The following is a 26565-nucleotide window of genomic DNA, read 5'->3' as shown; positions in this document are numbered from 1 at the left end:
GCGTTTTTAGAGTGTTTTTTTCTTTATTTAATTAGGTACATCACATTGAGATAAGAGCTAATTTTCGAGGGAAAGCTGCATGTAAAAGAATACAAGATAACAACAAGAATATAAAAATATGGTGAAAAACATTGCATGAAATAAAAAAATAAGAGTGATGTACGTAAGTGTATAATTTATATTTCTATGGACAAGGGTATAGAGACCAGCTGAAAAACACCTAGATTACTCGAGTGCGAGCATCTCTCAGGAACAAACACAGCAAAATATGGAGGTGAATATGTTGCTCCATGTTGGGTTTTCCTAAGAATGAAATAAGCACACCCACAACTCCTTCGTCTTGAACTTTGAAGCACTCCCTCCGCAGAAACACGCATATACACGAACACACACGCCTAGTCAGTCAGTTGTACTTAACAGCCGATGCGTTCACACCCTGAGTGAGAGAGAAGGAGAGGAAGCAGTCTGGTAAGTTGTCTGTAATTTAAGATTCAATTTTTGTTGCTTTTATGCTTTACAAAAGTGAGAAATGTAAAGGCAGACAATATGAAAGAAAGTTTGTTTTCACTGATGTATTGAACAAATGAAATGAGGCAGACTGTGGTGTCTTTAAACTCACCAATGAGCTGCCACCTGAATATCACGGACTGATTGATTAATGAGAGGATGCAGCACGTGTACATTACGAGTAATGCGGAGTACCGAAAAATAGATTGATTACTTGTGATTACTTTTACTTTACTTTTTACTTTTTGCCATTTAGAGATTTTCAAACTTTTTATTCTTGCTTTCCTTATTTGATAGAACTTACAAATCTTACTTTGTTTTCCCTGCTATAAGATATTTAAACATGTTATGTGATGTGATTTTGACTTTTACTACTTTAATAATTTGTCACAGTTTGCCTGTCCTCTGGAATATCTACTGGACGGATCAATTTGAGATACGTGACTGCTTAAGATTTACAACTTAGTTCTTCAGAAAGAAGAAACCATGGTAAGATCCTCGCTTATCTTTTTGGTGGTGTTGCTTCACTTCCTCTTACATCTATTTATCACATGCCACGGTTGTGGACCATATAACCACAGCTGACATATAGCCATTATTTATCTGATATCACCATAACATATTTGAAAGAAGAAGTAACATTTTTATTTTGATGTTTTCTTATTAATATTTAATTGAGACATGATTGGGCACTTTTCAGTTTTAATTCAAGGTGACAGACTAAATGATCAATAATCAATTCAATCAAAACTGTAACATATTTGAAAGAAGAAGTAACATTTTTATTTTGATGTTTTCTTATTAATATTTAATTGAGACATGATTGGGCACTTTTCAGTTTTAATTCAAGGTGACAGACTAAATGATCAATAATCAATTCAATCAAAACTGTAACATATTTGAAAGAAGAAGTAACATTTTTATTTTGATGTTTTCTTATTAATATTTAATTGAGACATGATTGGGCACTTTTCAGCTTTAATTCAAGGTGACAGACTAAATGATCAATAATCAATTCAATCAATAATCATTCATCAGGTATTTTACCAGTGCTAAAGGGGAAAACTTAAACATTTTCAGCAGTATTAAAACAAAGACCTGCCTTCATGGTTGGGGGATCAGATTTTTATCATGCGTGGGTGTGTGAGTTTGTCACCTTGAGTCTAACAGGTTTACTGGAATTGACCAAACAGTTTGAATGACACACCCACATATCACATTTCCTTGTCGTGGGCTGCACAGATTCAACTGGAAATTCAGGTGTGAACTCTACTTTGGAGTCTTTAGAGGTTGAACACTAACATTTAACGGTAAATCATTTATATCAGGTAACAGTGCAAAGATCAAGTGATAGCTGAACTTTTGACCCAGTTTGCTACTAGTCTATGTTTTGGTTCTGAGACAACTTTGATTTTCAGTCTTTTCTCGATATAACGTTCCCATACCTGGATTGTAAATGTGTGATTGGATGAAAATTGTGAGATCATTATTCATCTAGCATCATACCTGCTCTTCATCTTTACAATGTTAGTGGTAGTGGTAAAACCTTAATGATTAACAGATTTAAACTTTTTGTGTTCACTCATAGCACTTTTTTTTTTGCAGGATTCTGTGAGAGTTCTTTTTTTGGACTTGAAGACATGACATGTTTTCTGTTTTATCTTGCACAGTTGGGAATTCTTGCTTCAAGCACAGAACAAAATGACATGGCAGGAAGGCCTGAATTGAATTCTTTAACTGGTAATGACTCAGGCTTCCTGGACTCTGAGTTTCGTTATCAACTCTTCCCAGCTGCCTATGGCATCATCTTCATCCTGGGTCTCTTCGCTAACCTCTATGTGCTGTTTGTCCTGTGCTGCCTGCGTGAAGCCAAGGCCATGGGTGAAATCCGCATCTACATGACCAACTTGACCGTCGCTGATCTCCTGTTTGTGTGTGCACTTCCATTCTGGATTGGCTATTATAGTAACCACGGTAACTGGATGTACGAAGACTTCATGTGCCGGCTGACTGGCTCGTTGTTCTTCATCAACACCTACTGCTCCGTCCTCTTCCTTTCAGCCATTAGCGTCAACAGATACTGGGCAGTCACCAAGCCTCTGGACGCAGCCTCTTCGGACCACAGGCGCCGTGGGATCATCGTGTCCGTTGTCATCTGGGCAGTGACCATAGCAATGGCTATTCCATATCTGGTTTCTCCGGGGACCAACGAAGATGGGAATGTCACTCGCTGTTTTGAGGGGTACCAGAATCAAACTGATGATCAGAAGAAAAAAGTGGCTGCCACTCATTTCACAATAATTGGAGGGTTTTTAGTAGTTTTTTTTCTTGTTGTAGTGTGCAATCTCCTTATCGCCCGAGCCTTACTTTCTCAAAAGGCTCCTCAGTCAGAAATGGGGTCTGAAAAAATTCAATCCAGAAATTCCCACAGGACCATATCATTCTTGTCTAAAAAACCCAGGGGTTTGAAACGGAAGGCTCTGCAGATGTTGGTGGCAGTTGTGGGGGTGTTTGTTCTGTGCTTCCTGCCTCACCATATCATTCAAGGCTTCTGGACACTGGCAGTGTTGCAGATCAGAGAGGGCTGGGGTCATGTGGACTGGGACCAGAACACTCTGCAGATGCTCAATGACGCACATCAGATCACCCTGGTTCTTATGGGCCTCAACTGCATTTTGGATCCTGTGGTTTATTATTTTTCCACAAGGAAGTTTAGGACATTCATCATGGCTCACATGATAAAGCTCACAAGATACAGGTGCTCACACACGGTCACGTCACAGATCTCCATGGACAGCAGGAATCAGAGCCAGAGACTACAGAACGAGCACCAAGGGCCTGAGTTGGATTAATTCAAACAGATTTATATACATATGTATATATCTGTTACTTGTGTGTGAAATAATTTATCCCTCATGTTGCCACTGATTGAAGATGACAGGACATGTATATTTCATTTTAGTGTTGATGTCATTTAGCGCCAGTGTATCTACACCCTCTTTTAAGAAAGTTGTCTCACGCACTGTCTTGATGCTTAAACTCTGCTTACTGTTGGAGCTACAGTTTGAGTTGCACCCATCCCTCTGCTCTTCCTGTGTGAAGTACAGGCAGAAAAGCAGAAGTTTTGAAAACTGATGTACATAAGCAAAACATTTATGACTGAAAATTCTGCAGAAGGACACTTTATCAGTTTGTGAAATGAACTGATGCGACATGAAACAATTGTGAAATTAAGCATAATACACATATATACACCTAGTCACCTCTTTTTGGGTGTTCAGGGTATAGATTACACACCCTACCCCTTGGTGGGTGTCCCTGCCATGCCTGACATTAATCAGTAACATTTGTGATAATGACAGAGCTGTCTCCCATCAGAGAAATTAAGTTTTTTTTTTATATCTGCTATTGTAAAACCAGGGAACAGAAGTAATGATGCTTGAGCTATGTTTCCCCTCTGGCATCTGATATTGTGATATTAATGGTGATAAAAATGAGTCACTGTGACAAAAAAGCCAATGCTTATTTTCATTTAGCTATCTAATACTGTATTTTGAATATACTTTGAGATTAATTGCTTTTGCAAAACAGGTTTATGTTTATGTCTTTTTAATCCAGTTGAACAGCTTTGTTTATATTGCTTTGTGCTTTAAAGTGTCATTTTATTTAGCATTAGTTTCTCTTACTCTTTTTTTAAACATATTTTTTGTGTTCAATTTGTCATACAGTGATGGTTAAAGACAATTAAAAAGTCAGTTTTTGACATGTTGACAGGCATTTATGTACCCATCTGTGTGCACAGTACACACATACCATCAATGACACAAAGAAACTTATAGCAAAGCATAGGTTTTATTAAACACAGAGAAGGAAGGGCTTTTTACTGTTTGGTGGGGACAACATAATGAACCAAAAACTGCAGATCTGTGGGTTGTACTACATTAGATAACTTAGCAGTGAAATGAGATTAAAACAAGTATAGTTCACACATTTAGGTAATCTACACACTATCAAGCTATATATAGCAAACCTCATTTAGCAAGTCATGCTACTATCTGTATGATCTTTTTGTCATCTTTCCTCTTTCTGTTGCACATTTCCACCTTGTCACAGATGCTCATGACAGACTTGCATACACATTGTCCCCAGTCATTTTGGCAGGGTTCAGATCAGAGTAAGCTTTGTTGGTGTTCACGTAATTCATGTACACGTCTCCGTCAGTCTGTGGCAAACATCCTCTGGTATGCAAAAAAAATGTGGATGTTAATATATACAGCCTTCTAATTCAACTGTCTCACAATGTGTCAACAAAATGCTAACCCAATTAAAGCTGCAAGCAGCGTTGAACGGGCCCTCACACCTTTTCGCACGTTGGGCCGCGGCACAGTCGAAGGGCTTCTGTCTGGCATGTAGATGTGTTCAGACCCGGGCTGTTTTCAGACAGTGCAAGGAGATAAACATCACTTCCTTTGTCCACCATTTTGCCTGCTGCTGGGGCTGCTTAGCTGCAATTTCGTGGGGGGCGCTATTGAGCCAGTTTGCATCACTGATAAAATATTGTCATGTAGGCGTGTTCAGGCCGGGACTCTTATCAAACATGTAAAGTTTGGTGCAGACTGGAGCATGTACAATAAAGTTATAGCAACTTCCTCTGTCATGGTGAAACATCAAATCTCAAAGGTAATAGAGATGAAAACATGACTTACCTCGATGTCGGTGTGACCATGTAGGAAGAGCCAAGCTCAAGCAGGCTGTTTTTGTAAGCTTGCATGATGACACGTCATCAGGCCATCACAACGCCCAGTAATCGAGCCACCAGTAACACCAATCACATCAATAAAACGGCGTTTTCTGGGACTTTCTGGAAGCTGACGAATCACAAAGCTTGTCTCCATGGCTCTGGGAAGCTGCCTGATTGCACTTCATGTCTGTCATACGTTTAAATGTACAGTGCCACAAGTACTTGCTGGACAAAGATGTGTAACTTTAGTTGTCTGTTATCTAACATTGCATGAAGGAGTTAAATATCATTTCCTGTGTCCACTATCTGGTGCTAGAAAACACGCATTAAATAAACATCATGTCGCTGTATATCAACTGTAGAGCACACCTTGAAAATTTCATGTGAATCAGATGATGTTTGTCATATAAGGCTTACTTGCACAGCTGTCATCAAAATTGTGCACTTTTAACACTTCTAACCCACATGACCTGGTCAAAGTTTGATTGAAATGTGTACTGTCACAGGGCTCTACAGTGCGAGTAAGTTTGTATATAATGTACTATAAGTATATAGACCTTTCTGCTATGTCCTATAAAACTGAGCTACATTCAACTGTCACACCCATCCCTCGCCTTTCTTCCCTCCTTCTCCCTGTTAGATTGAGAGCAGGATGTCAGAGCAGTCTTCTAGTGGAAATATCTTAATAAATCTCATGACTTTGGCCAAATCTTACATGAAAAATCACATTTTAGTAGGAATTTTCGTCACGAATCCATTGATACAGGTTTGAAAGTGGTCTGACTTATAGTTTAGACGTCAGACACCTCAGTTTGGCACAAAGTCCATGCCCAGAGATTGCCTCCCCATTGGTTTACATTGTAAGGTGCAATGTGGCACTCCAACTTTCAGGGCTTATAAAATCTAAACCTTCTCTCATGCACCATTGGTATTTTATCATCTCTCTATATTGTTTTTAACCCCAGTTTACATGACTCTTAGCCATGCTAGTGGCCTTGTTCTAGGGAGGGCTCTGCACGCTGGCTGACACAAGTCTTTGGTCAAAAGTAAAATATGTAGTATGGGTAGACGACCATGAAATGTGTTACTTACATTCCCCAAAGGATGAATCATTTTCAGGGTCTTCATTGGGATTATCTCAGGTTGGGCTTGGATTTTTTTTTTTATGAAAAGGCTGTGTTACAAGCAGGGGGCTTGCAGTGTAAAAGACATCGGCAGGGGTGGTCTAATGAAAGATGCTAAGAAGTTGCATTATGATAAATGAAGGATTCAGCCATGACCCATACTAGGAGCTAAAAGTCAGGATATCTTGGCTTGTGTAGCATCATTTCCTTTGCTGACCTTATGAAAATGTGTCTCTCACAAGTCTTTCAGATTTCTGACAGTGGAGTACTAAATTGTTGAAGTAATGCTCAAACCATATAGTCTTTGGCATGACCAATATCTTCCCCTAACCTTAACCAAATAGTTTGGTGTGTCTTCATCCTGCTGATGGGGTTGCAGAATGTGCATATATGGGTTATTTAGGATGCACTGGTAGACAACCATTTTGTTGCTGTTGATGTTGGAGGTTGACAGATCTGATTCCAGTGTAATTTCCATTAAATTCTTACAAACAAATATTCCCCACAGAGAATTATTTTCTCTCGATCTGATTCCAGTGTAATTTCCATTAAATTCTTACGAACAAATATTCCCCACGGAGAATTATTTTCTCTCGATCTGATTCCAGTGTAATTTCCATTAAATTCTTACGAACAAATATTCCCCACGGAGAGTTATTTTCTCTCGATCTGATTTCAGTGTAATTTCCATTAAATTCTTACGAACAAATATTTCCCACTGAGAATTATTTTCTCTCTAATGTTTGCTTCTCAAAGCATGCTTAGATTAATTGTTTGGTCCAGTGTATAAATTTGGAAGCTGTTTTAGCTCTGTGGGTGAGGAGTAAGCCATCTGTCTTGGGAGTACATCTGAGTACATCTGCCTAAAAAGGACAAGGAATGTATCTGTTAAGAGTTCCTGTTGTGCACATCATGATGCAGCTTGAATTTACTAATAACTAATAATAGTCACTATTCATGCCCTACAAACTCCAAGAGCACTAAACACAGTGCACAAAACAGAAAAGTCCTCACATTTTGTCTTGAGAAAACTGTTTCTACAACTCATTTGGACTTTGATCTCGAATGTCAGCTAAAATACTCACTTCATCACAAAATGGGCTCAGGAAATGGTATGGATAATGGTTTGGTAATGGGAAAGCATAAGAATAGCAGAGAATAAAACCCTACAGTGCTAGCTGCTCTGTGATGCTCTCAAGTGAATTTTGCAGCAATGATTAAAGACATATGAAATCATCAGCAGTGGAACCATTAAAGCTTCCCTGTAAACATGTCCATTTGAACATAATTAAATCACATTTCAGCAGAGTTGGGAGCTGAGAAATTGAGTTTAGGCTGCTGATGATAATGTATTATGATTCTAGTGCTATGAACAGCCCTGTAGCAGGTCTCTACTGTATATGCTCAACCTCTCATCTTAGTGAATTCACACATCTAGAATTTGCATAGTGCACACTCAGCCAGCCACCCAGGCCTAGATCTGCAAATATCAGCCCCATAAAAGAAGGCGTTCGCCAACCACTGCACCCACTGAAGTTCATCGTTTAATGAAGAGCGCTCTCTGCCTGTGTCTTTTATGTCGCCCTTATGGATTTCAGAGGCAAATTCAGTCTGTGATGTTGCTGTTGCTATGAACTAAGCTTACCTAGCATTCTGTACCCTTCCTCTGACCCTGGTTGTGTGGTCATTAAGGAAAAACGGAGTGAAGTGGATGAGCCATTGCTATGAGACTGTAGGAAGTGCATGACCTCTATCACAGTAACTGTGCCTTCCTGTGTAACAACATCTGTCAGAAGCATCTGTGGTGGCAACGCTGCTGAGCACTTTGTCAGTGCTGGTTGGTTAAAGGCAGTTGGCTGTTTGTATGTCTCAGCGGTTTCAGACAAGGACGTGCCAAACACATTGTTCAAACCCACAAAACTTTATTTCATTTTTTTCCAAATATAATAAATATGTCAGGCAGAATGTTTGGGAAATGCATATAAAATGATGCTCAAGACATCTGGAATATTTCCACATGATGAAATGGTGCAGCCATAAAACATATGAGGTCTTAGGTTTGAAAATTTCACATTTATAGCTTCAGTGAATAGTGCTGTGATCAGTGTGGAATAAGGTGTTTTCCCATCGTATGTAAGGGGAAGAAAGAAAATGTTATTAACTCCTCGTTGATTTTTTTTCATGGGGTCCAAGCTGGCTGCCTCCCTGTTTTGTTATTTGTTTTTTGGAGTTTTTTTTGGTTTGTTTGTTTGTATTTTTGCCTGACATGTTTTAATTAGCTATTGAACTATCTTCTTCTAAGGCTCTGCCGGTTATGGAGAGCAAGGATTTGACCATGTTTCACGTGCAGGTCCGCCCTGAAGAAAAATGCACAACGTCCCCTGTCACAATGACCATATGAACCTCTGTGACACATTTACTGTATAACTGTGGCCTTCCTGTTATTGTGGAACTGTGTGAGCATGGGATTATTTGAGGGCCAGAGGAACATGATGAGCAGTTCTCCGGAAGGCCCACAAAGTTATTTTAAAACAATGATAGCATTATTAGTGTATATGACTTCCAGCTAAGTGGTTGAAAAATTGAGCTGTTGGATTAATGTGAAAATGTAAAAAGACAAAAAATGTTTATTTAATAAATTATTTTCTTTTCAGTGACTCAGCAAGTAGGCTGAAAACTTTTCAACTCAAGAGGCTGTTACTGGCACATTGGTTGACGTAGGGATTCAACCTGTGAAGTTTTGGAAGGTCGTTCTCACCACTAGACTCGTAATTTAAGGCTTGATTTAAAGGTTTGATTCCCACAAACCGCCGGCAGACAGCGGTGTGTTCTATCAGTTTGTCCACTCTGTTATTAAACATCCTTATTGTAATTGATTAAGTTTTCTAGTTCACTGAAACACGGCCTCCTCACCATGTACAGATGGAATGACTCATACCTTTCTGCACAAGTAATTGGTCTCTACACTTCTGTTCCAACTTGCCTGCACAGTTGGATAGGAATGAGGTGAGAGCAGACCTTCTTTTTCAGCTCTTTTTCAAGGTGCGTTCATGTCTACAAGGGGACTGAAAGAAATCATCTGCAACTCTCTCAGGCATTCCTCAGGGAACAGATTGTCAAATGTATTGTCGCCTCGCTTCAGATCTTTAATAGCAGAACAAAACATATTTGTTGTGTCTGTGCTGCATCTATGGAGACATTTGCCATAGGTATGACCCTCCGGCTGAGTTCAGGCAAAATTCAGTTAGTTGTTGGGTTGGGCAGCTTTGGTGTTTTGTATTTTTTTCCACAGTAATTTTACAGCTCATGAGAGTATACACAAAACAGCTTGCTTGAGGCTGGTGTTCATAGATGGATACCTAGTATCCAGTACCAGTTTGGACACACTTTCCTATTGCGTATCCAAACTTTTGACTGGTACTGTATGTCAGCTACAGAAATGGATAGTAGATGGACTGAAAAAAGCACCATACAGCACATGTGTGTGTGTGTTTGTTTTTTCAGACTATTTCTCTGTGTTTATTCACTATTGAGCACATCCAAAAATAACAAAGCATTAATCACTTTGCACTAATGCCTTGGTTTACACTTGTTAAGCTAGACATACCTATTTGATGACAAAGAACTGTTGCTGAGAAACTCTTCTAGTTTATAACTGAGTGGCATCACTGAAGCCAACAAAGTTGAAAATTCCTTGTTTTTTAGGGAGAAAAACAGATGTTAACATGTAGGTGGCTGATCCACATTTTTTGCACCTTGCCTACACAGGCTGAAATAATATATCTTTAAAGAAGTTAGAAGAGAAACAATGTGGTTGTATATTTGTATGTGCACTGTGGTTGTATGTGTATCCATGGACTCATGTTGCACAAGATAATGGTTTGAGGTCATCACTAAATCACTGAATTCTCCTGAACTCTGTTTCTGGACTGTTTGTGTTTTGGGGGGTTTTGGTGTTGCTCTGTGTATATTTTGAATGTGCTCTGGGTTACAAATTATTTGTGATAACTGCATCTACCATTTGTGTTTGTTTGTGTAGTGCCTGTTTTTCCTATGACATCAGAGGAGTGTTCCATCAACACAGCTAAAGAAAGCTGTGCTTACTTGAAAAAGCCTGGCTAGAATTAACGTCAACTTTCACTTGAGGCTCAAGCCGTTCCACTAATGCAGCTAAGCTGTGTCTAGTCAACGCCAAGTGTAGCCAGACTGGAATAAACTAGCAGTGTGCGCGTGCACGGATTACATAAACAGCCCACAACAGTCGATTGTCGAAAAGACGATACTATGTCGCAAAAAGAAGAGAAAACTAGAGCGGTGTTCTTCTCTGCCGCGGAACAAACCTGCTGATGAAACTATATGAAGAATATAAAGGAGTTTTCACAAAATAGGGCAAAACTGCTACAATTAAAAAGGTGAAGGAAATGACTTAGCACAAAATTGATGACAGATTAAATGCGCACCTGTAGGCAGATAGTGATAGCCGAAAGGTTAGAGTGAATTTATCATTAGAAGGTTCATGGTTCAGTCCCTGCATCCGGCTTAATGAGTCTGGGTGGTGAAAGTGAAGAGCAGTGCTTGTTCCTGTTCATGGTTTTATCTTTATTTGTTAATAAATGAGCATTCAGTAGTATTGCCCTTTAGATCAGCGACTGTAGTTATATTATCACTAGGCTAGATGATATTAGATGTATAATTAAAATTATGGTGTAGGCAACATTAGAGAACCAACTTACCAACATTATCATACTCTTTGACACATTTCTCTTTCACAAAATGTAACAAGCGTCAATGAAACTTAAAAATTAAGTTGCAGTTGGAGATTAAGAAACTGGAGAAGGATGTGAACAGTGGAAACCGCTTAGAGTGGTCACATCTGTCCGGGTCAAATATCACTATAATATCATAACCTTTTCTTTTTCTTTATTTCTCATGCAGAATACCATCTAATTGACATTTGTATATTTATTACTATACACGAATATAGAGTTACTGAATTTTATTGATTGTTTCAAAATACAGTACAGCTGTTTCAAACGCATTTTTGAAGCAGCAGGTTCTGACTCTGCCAATGACAAGTTCCTTCTTTTCCCTGGCGGCAGAACAGGCGAAGAGAGCGGTGAATTTTGCTTACTATAAGCAGTTAACACTATGGGTACGTCTCAAGTCTCTTATTTTATGGCTCCTCGCTCCTCGCCTGAACCGGAAGTTGTTCCTGATGCGCCGTTTTGACAGGCGTCCCAAGTCTTTGCTCTACTCTGCTCCGAGGAGCGAGGAGCGAGGAAACACGAGAGCAGCCTTCACGGAAGTCTTTTACCGGCCGACACGCCCCCTTATTGGATATCAGTTATTGATTGAACGCTGCAGCTGATCAGACTAATCTGATAGGCCTACATCACTGCAGTTTCATACCGAAGTGGAGACAGATTATAGATTCAATTTAAGTGTATCATTCCCAAGTTTTATGTTTTATTTGTTTTCTGATTCATCATAGTTAAAAATCTGTTAATTGTCGGTCTGATCAACAAAAGAACCATAAACAACTTTCTTCAGTTATAAGAAAGATTTTATTCATGATGTTATTTCCTCCATTAAACTGTTTCTTGCTGACAGACAGACTCTTCCTGACTTTAATTTGATCCATAATAATAGTTCAAAACATTTATATTTTACGTATCATTACGTATCATTTCCATTCAGTCACATGTGAGGCTGAAAATTCCTGAGCGTCGGGTTTGATATGAGTTAAATCATTTCCATTTGCCCTGAAACATTTAGCCAAATACATATTTTCCAGTGTTCAGGAGACACCATGATCATATTCTGGGTTACTGAATGATGAATTCACTATCAGGATTATCAAAAAATACAGATACAAATAATCAATAAATAGTATAAACGCATTCTGCGAGTAGAAATGGTTCCTGTGCGTCTGAGCAGAACACAGTATAAATACAGAATGCAGGTTTTTATTTAGGTGTTTGTTAAACAGGTAACAGCCCGCAGAGAGAAAACAGCTGCTCTAGCGGTGATAACTGGGAACCTTTATTAGTATTAGCACAGCGCACATGTGTGGAGACACACACTCCATCAGAAGTTTCTAAGCCGACTGACAGCTGATCCAGCTGTGATCAGCTGTCGCCGTCATCAGAAACGGACGTCGCTTCACATGACGCTTCAGAGGAGAGGACGTCTCATGTCTCTTAAAACAGATTTCCTCGTTTCCTCTCTCCTCGCTTGGTTTCCTCGCGTCTCTCCTTGCATCCACGGTGGGAGGGACTAAGACGCAAGGAAAAGACGCAAGTAAGGGAAACGTGGATGCAATTTAAGAGTCTTGGGATGCACCCTGTATAAATTTAAACACAGCAGAAGGTCATGGTTTGGACTTAATTAGGGACCGAGCCCAAAAGGCAAAGGACTACTGTAAAACAGTGAATGACTACAATTTAATGCTGGCACACTTTTATTTCTTAAATTATAAATGCTAAGCTTTTAAATAAAAGGATCCAGTCCAATACAAGAGTGACCACGAATAAAACAGGGATTTACTTAAGTATTTTTGTAAAAGTCCCTCACAGTTCTTCTATTTTATGTTTTCTGAACACAGACAAGTGATGTTAGTGCGAAAAGAGACTTGATAGAAACATCTTTTGAGAGTCTGTTTCCGTCTGTCAGACATTCTTTGACATGCAGCTGAGTTAAGCTTGACCATAAGCCTGCCACGGAGCAGGCTAGTTCTGCTGACTAAGTTACCATGGTTACTGGGCTGGGACTCATATAAGCCCCAGTGATGGAATGGAACTCCCACTAAAATTAGCGAGGCTTATCAAAATAAGCCAGGCCATCCCCTCAGCCAGCTTGATGGAACACCCCCAGCGATCATGTTTTCTTCAGTTTTAATCTCTGCCTTGCTTTGGTTTTATTCTTGGCAGTTTGTAACCTTGTGTTTCTCACGTGTTGCCGTGATTCTGCTCAGGCTGTTTTCCCCTGCACATCTGTTCAGTGTTTAGTCCCATTAGCCTTGACCTGTTAGTTGCCTCCCACACCCTCATTGTCTTCATTGTTAATCAATCCTGGGCTTTCCCTCCTTTTCCAGTGCCTGCCCCACTCCAGCTGTGTCTTGTTCTGTGATTAGTTAGGGCCTGAGACCCAAAGGGGCGAAGACCCTCTTGTATCTGTTCTGTTTTTCTTTCTTTCTTTCTTTCTTCTTTCTTTATTAATCCGCCACTTCAACCCTAAATTTGACCCCCTAAACATGCTCAAAAACTCACCAAATTTGGCATGCACATCAGGTCTGGTGAAAAATTTGATAAAATGTAAAAATTATCCCCCAAAGTGCCAAAATGTGTTCTATAGCGCCACCTATGTCACTAAAATGGCCGCCACAGCCCATAGGAATGTCTTAGAGAGATTGAACCAAAACTCAATTATTCGTTTCAACAAGACATACAAATCATACACGACACCCCTGACCTAAATCCAACAGGAAGTCCACAATTCGCCCATGAAAGTATGACTTTGTGCCAATTTTGGACTTTGAATAAACGTTATCTCCTCCTAGGGCATTAATGGTATCGGCTTCAAACATGACTTATCACACTGTGCTGAACAAAAGTTATTAAAAACTTTGTAATAACTCAAAGATTTTATAACTCTTAGATTTTGTAAGCCCCGAAAGTTGGAGTGCCACATTGCACCTTACAATGTAAACCAATGGGGGGGCAATCTCTTGGCATGGACTTTGTGCCAAACTGGGGCATCTGATGTCTAAACTATAAGCCAGACCACTTTCAAACCTGTATCAATGGATTTGTGATGAAAATTCCTACTAAAATGTGATTTTTAATGTAAGATTTGGCCAAAGTCATGGAATTTATTAAGATATTTCCACTAGAAGGCTGCTCTGAAATCCTGCTCTCAATCTGACAGGGAGAAAGAGGGAAGGAAGGCGAAGGATGGATGTGACAGTTGAATGTAGCTCAGTTTTATAGGATATAGCAGAAAGGTCTATATACTTACAGTACATTATATACAAACTTTGTATGAAATTTGGGGTTATTATCATTTATTTTACAATAATTGTAGGGGAAGGGGAAGGGAAAAAATGAAGTGAGGGTGACTATTAAATGATAAAGTGCAGTAGAAAAATAAATCATAACTAAATTTTGTAGCTCTTTACTGCAGTTTTTCCTTTATTAGGGCCCGAGCACCTAGCGATTCGCTCACACTCTCCCTTCAAATATATTGGTATTTTTCTGTGTCCAGCTGCAGTTACTTATTGTTTCTACACATCTGACAGCAGTGTTCAATGCTTAATTTTTTCTGAGGGAGTACATGTGCTCACAAATGAAAAATTTTGGAGCTCAGCATTATAACTTTAATGAACATGCCAAGTGGGTGGAGCAGCAGTGTTTTTGTCTTTTTGAGTTTATTATACGGACAGGATTAATGTGTTGGATTTAATTTTTGGTCCACAGTACGAGGCGTAGGATGACTATAATGTACCTAATATGCTGGTTGCCAACTGCTGTTATAAACCAAAAAGATGAGAAGAAAAGGTATTTTCAAACAGAGTGATACATCCTGTCAGCCTGAAAGCTGTAGTTCCACATCGCACCTTACAATGTAAACCAATGGGGAGGCAATCTCTGGGCATGGACTTTGTGTCAAACAAATGGTCCTGACGTCTAAACTATAAGTCTGACCACTTTCAAACCTGTATCAATGGATTTGCGACGAAAATTACTACTAATACGTGATTTTTGATGTAAGATTTGGCCAACATCATGAGATTTATGAGGATATTTCACAAGAAGAGTACTCGAAAATCCTGCTCTCCAACTGAAAGGTAGAAGGAGGGAAGAAAGGGGGAGGGGGGTAAAGTCAGACCTGTCAGCCCAGGTCTGACATCATCTACATGCTTGTGACAGAAGCCCTTGGACTGTGCTACGACTCGAAGAGTAAAACTTAATAATTAATATAAATAAGCATAATTTTGATGACACAGGAGTGAGCAAGACAGACATGTCTCACCCTGCAGAAAATTGTCATCCTCACACCATTGAGACTTGATGTTTCGCCATGACAGAGGAAATTACCATAACTTTATTGTACAAACTCCGGTCGCACCAAACTTTACATGTTTGTTAAGTCAGACCTGTCAGCCCAGGTCTGGCAACATCTACATGCCCGTGACAGAGGCCCTTAGACTGCACCGCGCCCCGACGTGTGCAAGGGTGCGAAGACCCAATCAACACATCAGCTTTAATTCTGATGGAAATTGGGTTTTATGTGGTCTGTATTAAGAACGATGAAGGCATGCTAATGATGTTCTACGGGAATTAAACATCAATCAAATCTGTATTTGCATCATCATTCGGACTAATCAGCCCCAATCATGACTCACTCTGAGGAGGTAGAAACTTATTTAATCAGACGTCTAATATACAGCCTGTATATTAATTAGAGGTGTTATTTATATGTTTAATAATTATGAACTTAACCCTTACATACTGTTCATATTCTGACCCTTCACAGTATGGGCCTGGTTCAGGCTTCATAATTAGTCTCTACACCAAATTTTGAATAAAAAAATGATTAACATTCATAAATACGGTATCAGTTGTTAAGAAATAAATGATCCTTCATTAATCTTTCAGAGAGCAGGAAGAGTGCTTATTTAGGTTTGTTTATGGAGAGACACATTCACAGTTTCACTATACTGTGGTCTCATGTTACCTGAAACAGGAGAACATAACAGCAACATCATAATTTCAATGAATTTGATTGAATTTGAAGAATGCAACAACATTTTTGAATCGGTGGGTTTCATTATAACCATGAAATTTACCAATCAACACTGCTAGCATTGATATATGATAAAATCCACATGCACTCTTTTTCTATCAAACTGCACAATCAGTATAGTCGTGTAGGTCCTGGAGTTATCTGCAGAATATTTCCGCTGCCATCCTCCCTGCAGACATGTTACTGAATATAACATACCCACCTGAACTTTGTTGTTTTCCTGGGAATTGATGTATTTATTTTACCTTATTAAGACATGTTTGTAGGTGCAGATGCTGCAAGTGTCAAGGCACCTTGTGATGTCTATGTATGTTTCATGATATAAACACTGTATTTAAAAAAAAAAAGAGGATTGTTTGGTCTGGAGTACTGTGATCGCCATCTTGTGGAGTTTGTTTTTCCCTGCTGCTTGCTGACAAGCAGGTGATTTACAAGACATGCCTGTTTTCTCTTTGACGCTTGCCTGAAGAATCTTGTAGGATCTTGTAGATTGAAAAGTTGCCTTAAAAAGAGAAAAAGAGAATTGAACTATTTATTTGGAGCCTAACAATGTGTAAACCTTTCTCCTTTGTGCTCTGCAGTAAAATATCCTTTGTCTTGAACCTGAAAATATTTGCCTGGATGTGCGCACACTTGGTCCCTCTTCTAATGTTTCATGATTCCCCCATGACACCTCAAAAGTCTACAGGAGCACAGATATGCCAATCTATAGTTTCTCTGATTTGTTTCTTTGAATAAATACAGGTCAAATTTGACCCAGAACACCCTCTATGTACAAAGATTTATACCAGCAGCACAAATATATATATATTTGGGAAATATTTCTATTTTTGTATATTGACAAATGGCAAAGTTGGTGTTATGTTGTGGTAAATTTATCATCTTCTACAAGGGACCTAATGTCTTTAATACTCAGAGGCGAGTTTAAATGGATCAATCTTAACTCTTAACTCATTATAATACCTCAAAGTTTTGTGACATTAAAATTAAGTTTGACTAGTATAATAAGTTTCAAGACAAATTCTTGAAGAAACTGATCTTTTTTTCTTTATTTAATTAGGTACATCACATTGAGATAAGAGCTAATTTTCGAGGGAAAGCTGCATGTAAAAGAATACAAGATAAGAACAAGAATATAAAAATATGGTGAAAAACAGGGGCATGAAATAAAAAAATAAGAGTGATGTACGTAAGTGTATAATTTATATTTCTATGGACAAGGGTATAGAGACCAGCTGAAAAACACCTAGATTACATGAGTGCGAGCATCTCTCAGGAACAAACACAGGAAAATATGGAGGTGAATATGTTGCTCCATGTTGGGTTTTCCTAAGACTGAAATAAGCACACCCACAACTCTTTCGTATTGAACTTTGAAGCACTCCTTCCGCAGAAACACACATATACACAAACACACGCCTAGTCAGTCAGTTGTACTTAACAGTCGATGAGTTCACATCCTGAGAGAGAGAGAAGGAGAGGAAGCAGTCTGGTAAGTTGCCAGCCTGTAATTTAAGATTCAATTTTTGTTGCTTTTATGCTTTACAAAAGTGAGAAATGTAAAGACAGACAATATGAAAGAAAGCTTGTTTTCACTGATGTATTGAACAAATGAAAATGAGGCAGACTGTGGTGTCTTTAAATTCACCAATGAGCTGCCACCTGAATATCACGGACTGATTGATTAATGAGAGGATGCAGCATGTGTACATTACGAGTAATGCGGAGTACCGAAAAATAGACTGATTACTTGTGATTACTTTTACTTTACTTTTTACTTTTTGCCATTTAGAGATTTTCAAACTTTTTATTCTTGCTTTCCTTATTTGATAGAACTTACAAATCTTACTTTGTTTTCCCTGCTATAAGATATTTAAACATGTTATGTGATGTGATTTTGACTTTTACTACTTTAATAATTTGTCACAGTTTGCCTGTCCTCTGGAATATCTACTGGACGGATCAATTTGAGATACGTGGCTGCTTAAGATTTACAACATAGTTCTTCAGAAAGAAGAAACCATGGTAAGATCCTCGCTTCCTTTTTTGTGGTGTTGCTTCACTTCCTCTGACATCTGTTTATCACATGCCACGGTTGTGGACCATATAACCACAGCTGGCATATAGCCATTATTTATCTGATATCACCATAACATATTTGAAAGAAGAAGTAACATTTTTATTTTGATGTTTTCTTATTAATATTTAATTGAGACATTATTGGGCACTTTTCAGCTTTAATTCAAGGTGACAGACTAAATGATCAATAATCAATTCAATCAATAGTCATTCATCAGGTATTTTACCAGTGCCAAAGGGGAAAACTTAAACATTTCCAGCAGTATTAAAACAAAGACCTGCCTTCATGGTTGGGGGATCAGATTTTTATCATGCGTGGGTGTGTGAGTTTGTCACCTTGAGTCTAACAGGTTTACTGGAATTGAACAGTTTTGCATGACGCACCTACATATCACATTTCCTTCACAAGATAAAGTGATAGCTGAACTTTTGACCCAGTTTGCTACTAGTCTATGTTTTGAGACAACTTTGATTTTCAGTCTTTTCTCGATATAACGTTCCCATACCTGGATTGTAAATGTTGTGTGATTGGATGAAAATTGTGAGATCATTATTCATCTAGCATCATACCTGCTCTTCATCTTTACAATGTTAGTGGTAGTGGTAAAACCTTAATGATTAACAGATTTAAACTTTTTGTGTTCACTCATAGCACTTTTTTTTTGCAGGATTCTGTGAGAGTTCTTTTTTTTAGAACTTCTTTTCTTCTTCTTTTTTCCTGAATGGCTTTATAATAAAAGAGAATTAAATTCATGAAGAGCAATTCCCTGAATTTCCTTCTCAAAACAAACACTTTCAGACAGAACCACCCTAAACCACTGGTATTGATCTAAACATGAAACTATTTAAGCCTCATTTGGACTTGAACCACTGACATGTTTTCTGTTTTATTTTCCACAGACGGGAATTCTGGCTTCAAGCACAGAACAAAATTACATGGCAGGAAGGCCTGAATTGAATTCTTTAGCTGGTAATGTCTCAGGCTTCCTGGACTCTGAGTTTCGTTATCAACTCTTCCCAGCTGCCTATGGCATCATCTTCATCCTGGGTCTCTTCGCTAACCTCTACGTGCTGTTTGTCCTGCGCTGCCTGCGTGAGGCCAAGGCCATGGGTGAAATCCGCATCTACATGACCAACTTGACCGTTGCTGATCTCCTGTTTGTGTGTGCACTTCCATTCTGGATTGGCTATTATAGTCGCCACGGTAACTGGGTCTACAAAGACTTCATGTGCCGGCTGACTGGCTCGTTGTTCTTCATCAACACCTACTGCTCCGTCCTCTTCCTTTCAGCCATTAGCGTCAACAGATACTGGGCAGTCACCAAGCCTCTGGATGCAGCCTCTTCGGACCACAGGCGCCGTGGGATCATCGTGTCCGTTGTCATCTGGGCAGTGACCATAGCAATGGCTATTCCATATCTGGTTTCTCCGGGGACCAACGAAGATGGGAATGTCACTCGCTGTTTTGAGGGGTACCAGAATCAAACTGATTTTGCAAAGAAAGTAGTGGCTTCCACTCATTTCACGATAATTGGAGTGTTTTTAGTAGTTTTTTTTCTTGTCGTAGTGTGCAATCTCCTTATCGCCCGAGCATTACTTTCTCAAAAGGCTCCTCAGTCAGAAATGGGGTCTGCAAAAATTCAATCCAGAAAGTCCCACAGGACCGTATCATTCTTGTCTAAAAAACCCAGGGGTTTGAAACGGAGGGCTCTGCAGATGTTGGTGGCAGTCGTGGGGGTGTTTGTTCTGTGCTTCCTGCCTCACCATATCATTCAAGGCTTCTGGACACTGGCAGTGTTGCAGATCAGAGAGGGCTGGGGTCACGTGGACTGGGACCAGAACACTCTGCAGGTGCTCAACGACGCACATCAGATCACCCTGGTTCTTATGGGCCTCAACTGCATTTTGGATCCTGTGGTTTATTATTTTTCCACAAGGAGGTTTAGGAGGTTCATTATGGCTCACATGATAAAGTTCACAAAGGGAGACAGGTGCTCACACACGGTCACGTCACAGATCTCCATGGACAGCAGGAATCAGAGCCAGAGACGACAGAGCGAGCACCAAGGGCCTGAGTTGGATTAATTCAAACAGATTTATATACATATGTATATATCTGTTACTTGTGTGTGAAATAATTTATCCCTCATGTTGCCACTGATTGAAGATGACAGGACATGTATATTTCATTTTAGTGTTGATGTCATTTAGCGCCAGTGTATCTACACCCTCTTTTAAGAAAGTTGTCTCACGCACTGTCTTGATGCTTAAACTCTGCTTACTGTTGGAGCTACAGTTTGAGTTGCACCCATCCCTCTGCTCTTCCTGTGTGAAGTACAGGCAGAAAAGCAGAAGTTTTGCAAACTGACGTTCATAAGCAAAACATTTATGACTGAAAATCCTGCAGAAGGACACTTTATCAGTTTGTGAAATTAACTGATGCGACATGAAACAATTGTGAAATTAAGCATAATACACATATATACACCTAGTCACCTCTTTTTGGGTGTTCAGGGTATAGATTACACACCCTACCCCTTGGTGGGTGTCCCTGACATTATATCAGTAACATGTGATAATGACAGAGCTGTCTCCCATAAGAGAAGTTAGGTTTTTTTTGTGCCTCGACAAGTTATATCCGTTATTGTGAAACCAGGGAACAGAAGTAACAATGCTTGAGCCATGTTTCCCCTCTGGCATCTGATATTGTGACATTAATGGAGATGTGGTGGTAAAAAGGAGTCACTGTGACAAAAAAAAGCCAATGCTTATTGTCATTTAGCTATCTAATACTGTATTTTGAATATACTTTGAGATTACCTGCTTTTGCAAAACAGGTTTATGTTTATGTCTTTTTAATCCAGTTGAGCAGCTTTGTTTATATTGCTTTGTGCTTTAAAGTGTCATTTTATTTAGCATTAGTTTCTCTTACTCTTTTTTTTAATATATTTTTTTGTGTTTAATTTGTCATACAGTGATGGTTAAAGATAATTAAAAAGTCAGTTTTTGACATGTTGACAGGCATTTATGTACCCATCTGTGTGCACAGTACACACATACCATCAATGAGACAAAGAAACTTATAGCAAAGCATAGGTTTTATTAAACACAGAGAAGGAAGGGCTTTTTACTGTTTGGTGGGGACAACATAATGAACCAATAACTGCAGATCTGTAGGTTGTACTACATTAAATAACTTAGCAGTGAAATGAGATTAAAACAAGTATAGTTCACACATTTAGGTAATCTTCACACTATCAAGCTGTATATAGCAAACCTCCTTTAGCAAGTCATGCTACTATCTGTATGATCTTTTTGTCACCTTTCCTCTTTTTGTTGCACATTTCCACCTTGTCACGGATGCTCATGACAGACTTGCATACACATTGTCTCCAGTCATTTTGGCAGGGTCCAGATCAGAGTAGGCTTGGTTGGTGTTCACGTAATTCATGTACACGTCTCCGTCAGTCTGTGGCAAACATCCTCTGGTATGCAAAAAAAATGTAGTTGTTAATATATACAGCCTTCTGACTCAACTGTCTCACAATGTGTCAACAAAATGCTAAGCTAATAAAAATATACTGTAACTTTTTATTCCAGTAGAGACTTACTTTGGTGGTTTCTCAGCTCCAGATAAACCTTTAAGTAAATAAAGAAACTAAAATGACCCACAGGACATTTGCTTAAAATCTGACTTGACAAGAAATGCTCTTTTGTGCCCTTTACCTTTTGCTGCTGTGTTGGAGGCAGTCAGCATGCCACTAAATCTTTGCCAGCTCAGCCAAAACAGAATGGCGAGGTTGATGATCAAAGCCAGGAGAGAAAGGATGAGGGCAGCTATTCCTAATTTCTCCCCCACTATTTGAAGTTGGAGAAACGGCACAGAATTGCAGGTGAAAGGCTGATACGGCAGATACATTTGGTATTGGTGTGCATGTGACTGATAAGTACTGTAACAAGAAATTGACAAGAAATTCCAAAAATATGGGTGAGGTAACTTAGACACAGTGTTTCCATACTTTGTCCACCAGAGAGCAACAATAAGTTTATTTTTCAAATGTAAAATTTTCTGTGAAATTCTTTCCTAAAAACTTAAAGAGATCCTTCTCAAAAATGTTTGTTCATGTTAAAAAAAGAATTTTGTCTGGTATATCAATTTTTTTAGACTAGCAAATATGATGACAGATATCTCAAAAAGTCAGTTTTGCTATAGTTTTTTTCCTAACACTTTCTCAAAGGACGTTAAGTAATTGTTGGCAATCAATTCTCATGACGCACTGAAGACATTCATAATAAAAATTTCTCATTACACATCATTATTGTCCACATTAATGTTGAATCCAGTGTGATTCATCAGCACAAAAAAAGGAAGTTGTGACATTTAAAGATTTCACATTCATTCAAAACAGACCACCAACCTGTTGCACGTATGGAGATGATGTAGACGTTGTGGGTAGGGCTCATGCTCGTCTGAGATAAGCGGCTCTCAGCATGGCAGCGGTACAACCCACTCTGCTCTGGCTCAGTTAGGGTCAGATCCCTACCGGTGGCCACTTGCTGCCAGGTCTGATTTTCCAGTCGTTGCCAGGACCAACTGACGGAGGCCGGCATGGTGAAAGCACTGCAGTGCATGGTGACTCTTTGACCTTCTGCAACTGGGTAGTCTGGTGTGGCTACCAGCTGCAGAGGAGATAGGTTTTCTGGAGAGGAGGGGGGAGATGAAGGTGAGATGAAAGACAGAAGAGAGGATGATGGATGGAGGACAGAGAGAGAGTAGAGATAAAACAGTTACAGATGATTTGAAAAAAAGATTTTGGTATTGCTAGACATTTTGAGCCATGCTTGTGGCATGGCATGGATGGTGGGTTTATTGGTCAGTCAAGCAACCTGCTCACTTTGTTGATCCTCTAATTTTTTTCTCTAGCGCCACCGTGAGGTTGACATTTGTGCTTTTTAGTGATAGTTCCCTATCGGATGGATGACTCTGGTGATCCAGCACCACCATAAAGTTTGTAATTTGGCACAAACATTCATTTCCCTCACAGGAAGAACTGTAATGATGTTTGATGACCCCTTATTTTCTCATTTTAAAGCGTTTCCTGTAATTTGTGTTAAGTGCTTGTTAGCATGCCACCATAAACTACACTTTTTGGTCACCATGGTGACAAAAACGAACATCATACCTGCTTAACATCTGCATAGTATTTTCATTGAGAGCATGTTGGCATTAGCATTAGCATTTAGCTCAAAGCACTGCTGTGCAGACTCTTAGTCTTGTTCCTAATACTGGTACTTTCATTTGATTTGATTGGAATAGTTAAAGATAAAGATAAAGAATATGTTTTACCTTCCACAGTCACTGCAGTTGTTTCCAGGTAAGTATATAATATACTTACCTGTTCCTGTGTAGTCAGGAAACTAACTGTAAAGACAGACAGAATAATAATATCAGCACATTTGAAACCTATATTTTGGATTCTGTTATTGCATTCACTTATAAAAATATTCTTACCTGTGCTCTCACAGAAAAAGAACAGGAGAAAAGAGAAAAGCAGCATGTTGTTTTGAGATGACTGAAAAGCAAATGACACAGTCGCTTCAGGCGAACAGGTACAAGAATGAATCAGGGGTTCAAAGCACAAGTGAAAATAGAGGAAGTATGGTACTGGGAAACTGAAAAGAAGGGAAGTTTCCTACCCAATATCAAATAGAACAACTGAAGCATAGAATAATAATAAATACCATTTTACAATTTTCACACAGGGTAAGCAGCAGTAAGCAATGATTTCACCTCATAACTTGTTACTGGAAATGGTGGCTTAAAGTAATGGCATGAAAACAATAGGAAAGGTGCACAATGTGTTGAAATAGGAGAACACAAATACAAATGCAAATTAGCACAAAGAGAATCATAATTAAACCTAATCTCACCCATGAAAGCCTTTAATTTGTAAATTTTAAATCTGTCAATCCATTTATGACCTGCAGGAAAAACAGTTAACCAGACTCCATAGAACTTTTAATGGTTTTTTAAATTTCAGAGCCGGCGGGCAAGTCTATCAGACACTCGCCACACTTGGTTTCAAACGTTTCATATCTCCAACATTGGTCACCTTCAGGCTCAGGCAATGATGACAGCTAAGATTGCTGCTGTTGGACAGTTTGACACCAGACCTCTCACCTCAGGCGAACACTCACTGGTTGCTAGAGTCAACCTGACAAGTCAGGAGAAGCAAGTGAACCAATTTTACACTCTGCAAAAAGCACAGAAATTAAAGATCAATATGTCAGGCCTTATGTGCATATAAAACATAGGAATGACACAATAACAGGAACACATATATAATCTCATGGAATCTAATATAAAAATGTGAGAAAGATTATAATATGTTGAGACTAAATCACATAAATAAGTTTCTAATTTGTAGATTGGTCATGTTGAACTGCATTACATTGTCAGATGTTCCTGTTATTTTGTCCCCTCTTACATGCAAAAGTCACCTGCCATAAGAATCATGGTGAGCTGTAGAACTGACCTCTGCGACATTGGCTCATGTGGTTATTGTTGTACACACTGTTTTAGTACATGGTATGTAGACACATAGATCTTGCTCTTTTGTCTTTATCATAGGGGAAGTGGTTTCTCTAGCTTCATGAAACTGTTGCTAAAACAACCTGCCTATCGCAAAACAGGGTAGACAGGGAACAACTTCATATTATACAATGATAATAAGTATTCAGATTTTACAGTTCAATTAGCCTCAAGTAAAAATTGTACTCTATTTCACCTTGACATGTGGTGGAGAGGAAGTTGCATCAAATTGAAATACTTCAGTAAAGTTAGTTTGTTAGTAAGTTATTTACTTATTGTGTCATGCATCAATAAAAACATAATTTTACAAGTGTCCAGCCCACATGGACTTACAAGACACCAAAATACATTTGCAGTGGTGAAAAATTTGTCAAAAACTGAGCAAAACTTCTTATAATTACATTGAAAACAAAGAACTGTCTCTTCTGTACTATTCTCTGCAAATAAAATCAGTCACACAAGAGTTTCACTTCCTGAAACACAGTAAAGTTCTTTCACATTTGACTTAAGTGTTGTACTTCAGTAGATGTTCAAGTTTCATTCCGCTGTCATTGCTCAGTTTAGAACTCTCAAGTCTCAGCGCAGCAAGTATTAATACTTTATTGGTCATACTTTATCATTTCTTAATGGTGAGCTGCAGGAATTCATAATACATCCTGCATGCATTAAATTGTCACGAGTTAAATCAAATTGTCACAATCATGAGTCATGCATTAGTTGTGCATTACTTAAACATGCATCGTGTTTTTTTTCTTTTCTTCTGAGGCCCATTTCATAATCATGCCAAGTATGTGAAGTATGCCATGTTAAACAATGATTCTTCGTTGTTATGCCCCTTTCTTAACAACACAAATCAGAATTAATATCTGAAGTACGTCTTTATCGCCATGCACGATCTAAAGACGGAAATGACTCATTTTCATCATACCAATATCAAGAAATTAGCATTAGACATGATGATGAAATGATAGGAAATTGCATAAGACTACACAAAAAATCACATTAATTACATTGATTGAAGCGTGGATGTTGATTGTTTTGGGCAATATTTTTAGTAATACGTTGAACTTATGCAAATATGTTCTGGCTTTTCAGTACAGCAAATTTTTGCTGATATCATCTGCACCCATATTTCCTGAAATATGATTTTTTTTTTCTTTTCTCTTGCAGTAGAAGAAATAGACACTGTTTCTCCACATGCCCTGTGGCCATCTGTGACTTCCTCTTAATGAAGTTGTGTACACCGGAGGGGACAGAGGAACCTCTCTCTCTCTCTCTCTGAGAGAAAGATAAATGGTGATACTGTATAATTATCTGTGTCTGTCCTCGTGTGTGTGTGTATAATGTGTGCATGTGAGTGTATGCATGTGTGTCTCTCCCCCCCAAGTCATTATTCTTCATTATTCTTCTATTATTCATTACTCATTCATTATTCTGCCTGTACTGCGGGCTGCAGTCATGCCTGTTGGTTCCCACCACAGATACTGTGGCCCTCCTGCTAATAGTTGACAGTAGAATAATGGGATAAAGTTTGTGTGATGCGTGTGTATACACAAATGTGATATTGTTCCAGATGTCGATGTTTGCCTTTACCTACTTGGACGGATGCAAATAATATAGTTCATGTTATACTTTATTGACTGCCTTTGTGAATGTTGACTTTGTTGATCACTAGGGGGCAGCATCTGCTTGATGGCTACAGAAGCTGGTTTATGACC

The 26565-nt window shown here is 38.8% G+C and overlaps 3 protein-coding genes across 3 annotated transcripts; 2 read left to right on the top strand and 1 right to left on the bottom strand.

Moving 5' to 3' along the window:
• The first annotated feature begins 210 nt into the window (after nucleotides 1–210).
• LOC122998375 (platelet-activating factor receptor-like) lies at nucleotides 211–5817 on the top strand. The gene is made up of 3 exons (XM_044375254.1): nucleotides 211–468; nucleotides 901–996; nucleotides 2178–5817. Exons 2-3 carry the CDS (start codon nucleotides 994–996, stop codon nucleotides 3357–3359), a joined length of 1185 nt encoding a protein of 394 aa, XP_044231189.1. The 5' UTR covers nucleotides 211–468; nucleotides 901–993; the 3' UTR covers nucleotides 3360–5817.
• An 11795-nt stretch (nucleotides 5818–17612) lies between these two features.
• On the top strand, nucleotides 17613–21850 carry LOC122998315 (platelet-activating factor receptor-like). Its single transcript, XM_044375140.1, has 3 exons — nucleotides 17613–17668; nucleotides 18106–18201; nucleotides 19156–21850. Exons 2-3 carry the CDS (start codon nucleotides 18199–18201, stop codon nucleotides 20338–20340), a joined length of 1188 nt encoding a protein of 395 aa, XP_044231075.1. The 5' UTR covers nucleotides 17613–17668; nucleotides 18106–18198; the 3' UTR covers nucleotides 20341–21850.
• LOC122998316 lies at nucleotides 21336–23869 on the bottom strand. Its single transcript, XM_044375141.1, has 6 exons — nucleotides 23768–23869; nucleotides 23603–23677; nucleotides 22674–22955; nucleotides 21982–22113; nucleotides 21867–21894; nucleotides 21336–21740 (listed from the first exon to the last, which is right to left on the bottom strand). The coding sequence occupies exons 1-6, from the start codon at nucleotides 23811–23813 to the stop codon at nucleotides 21620–21622; spliced, it is 684 nt and encodes a 227-aa protein (XP_044231076.1). The 5' UTR covers nucleotides 23814–23869; the 3' UTR covers nucleotides 21336–21619.
• Nucleotides 23870–26565: the final 2696 nt, after the last annotated feature.

This window comes from Thunnus albacares, chromosome 15 (genome assembly GCF_914725855.1).
Source record: "Thunnus albacares chromosome 15, fThuAlb1.1, whole genome shotgun sequence".
Lineage (NCBI taxonomy): Eukaryota > Metazoa > Chordata > Actinopteri > Scombriformes > Scombridae > Thunnus > Thunnus albacares.
The sequence above is the reverse complement of the archived record's forward strand: the minus strand, read 5'-3'. Positions and strand labels throughout refer to the sequence as shown.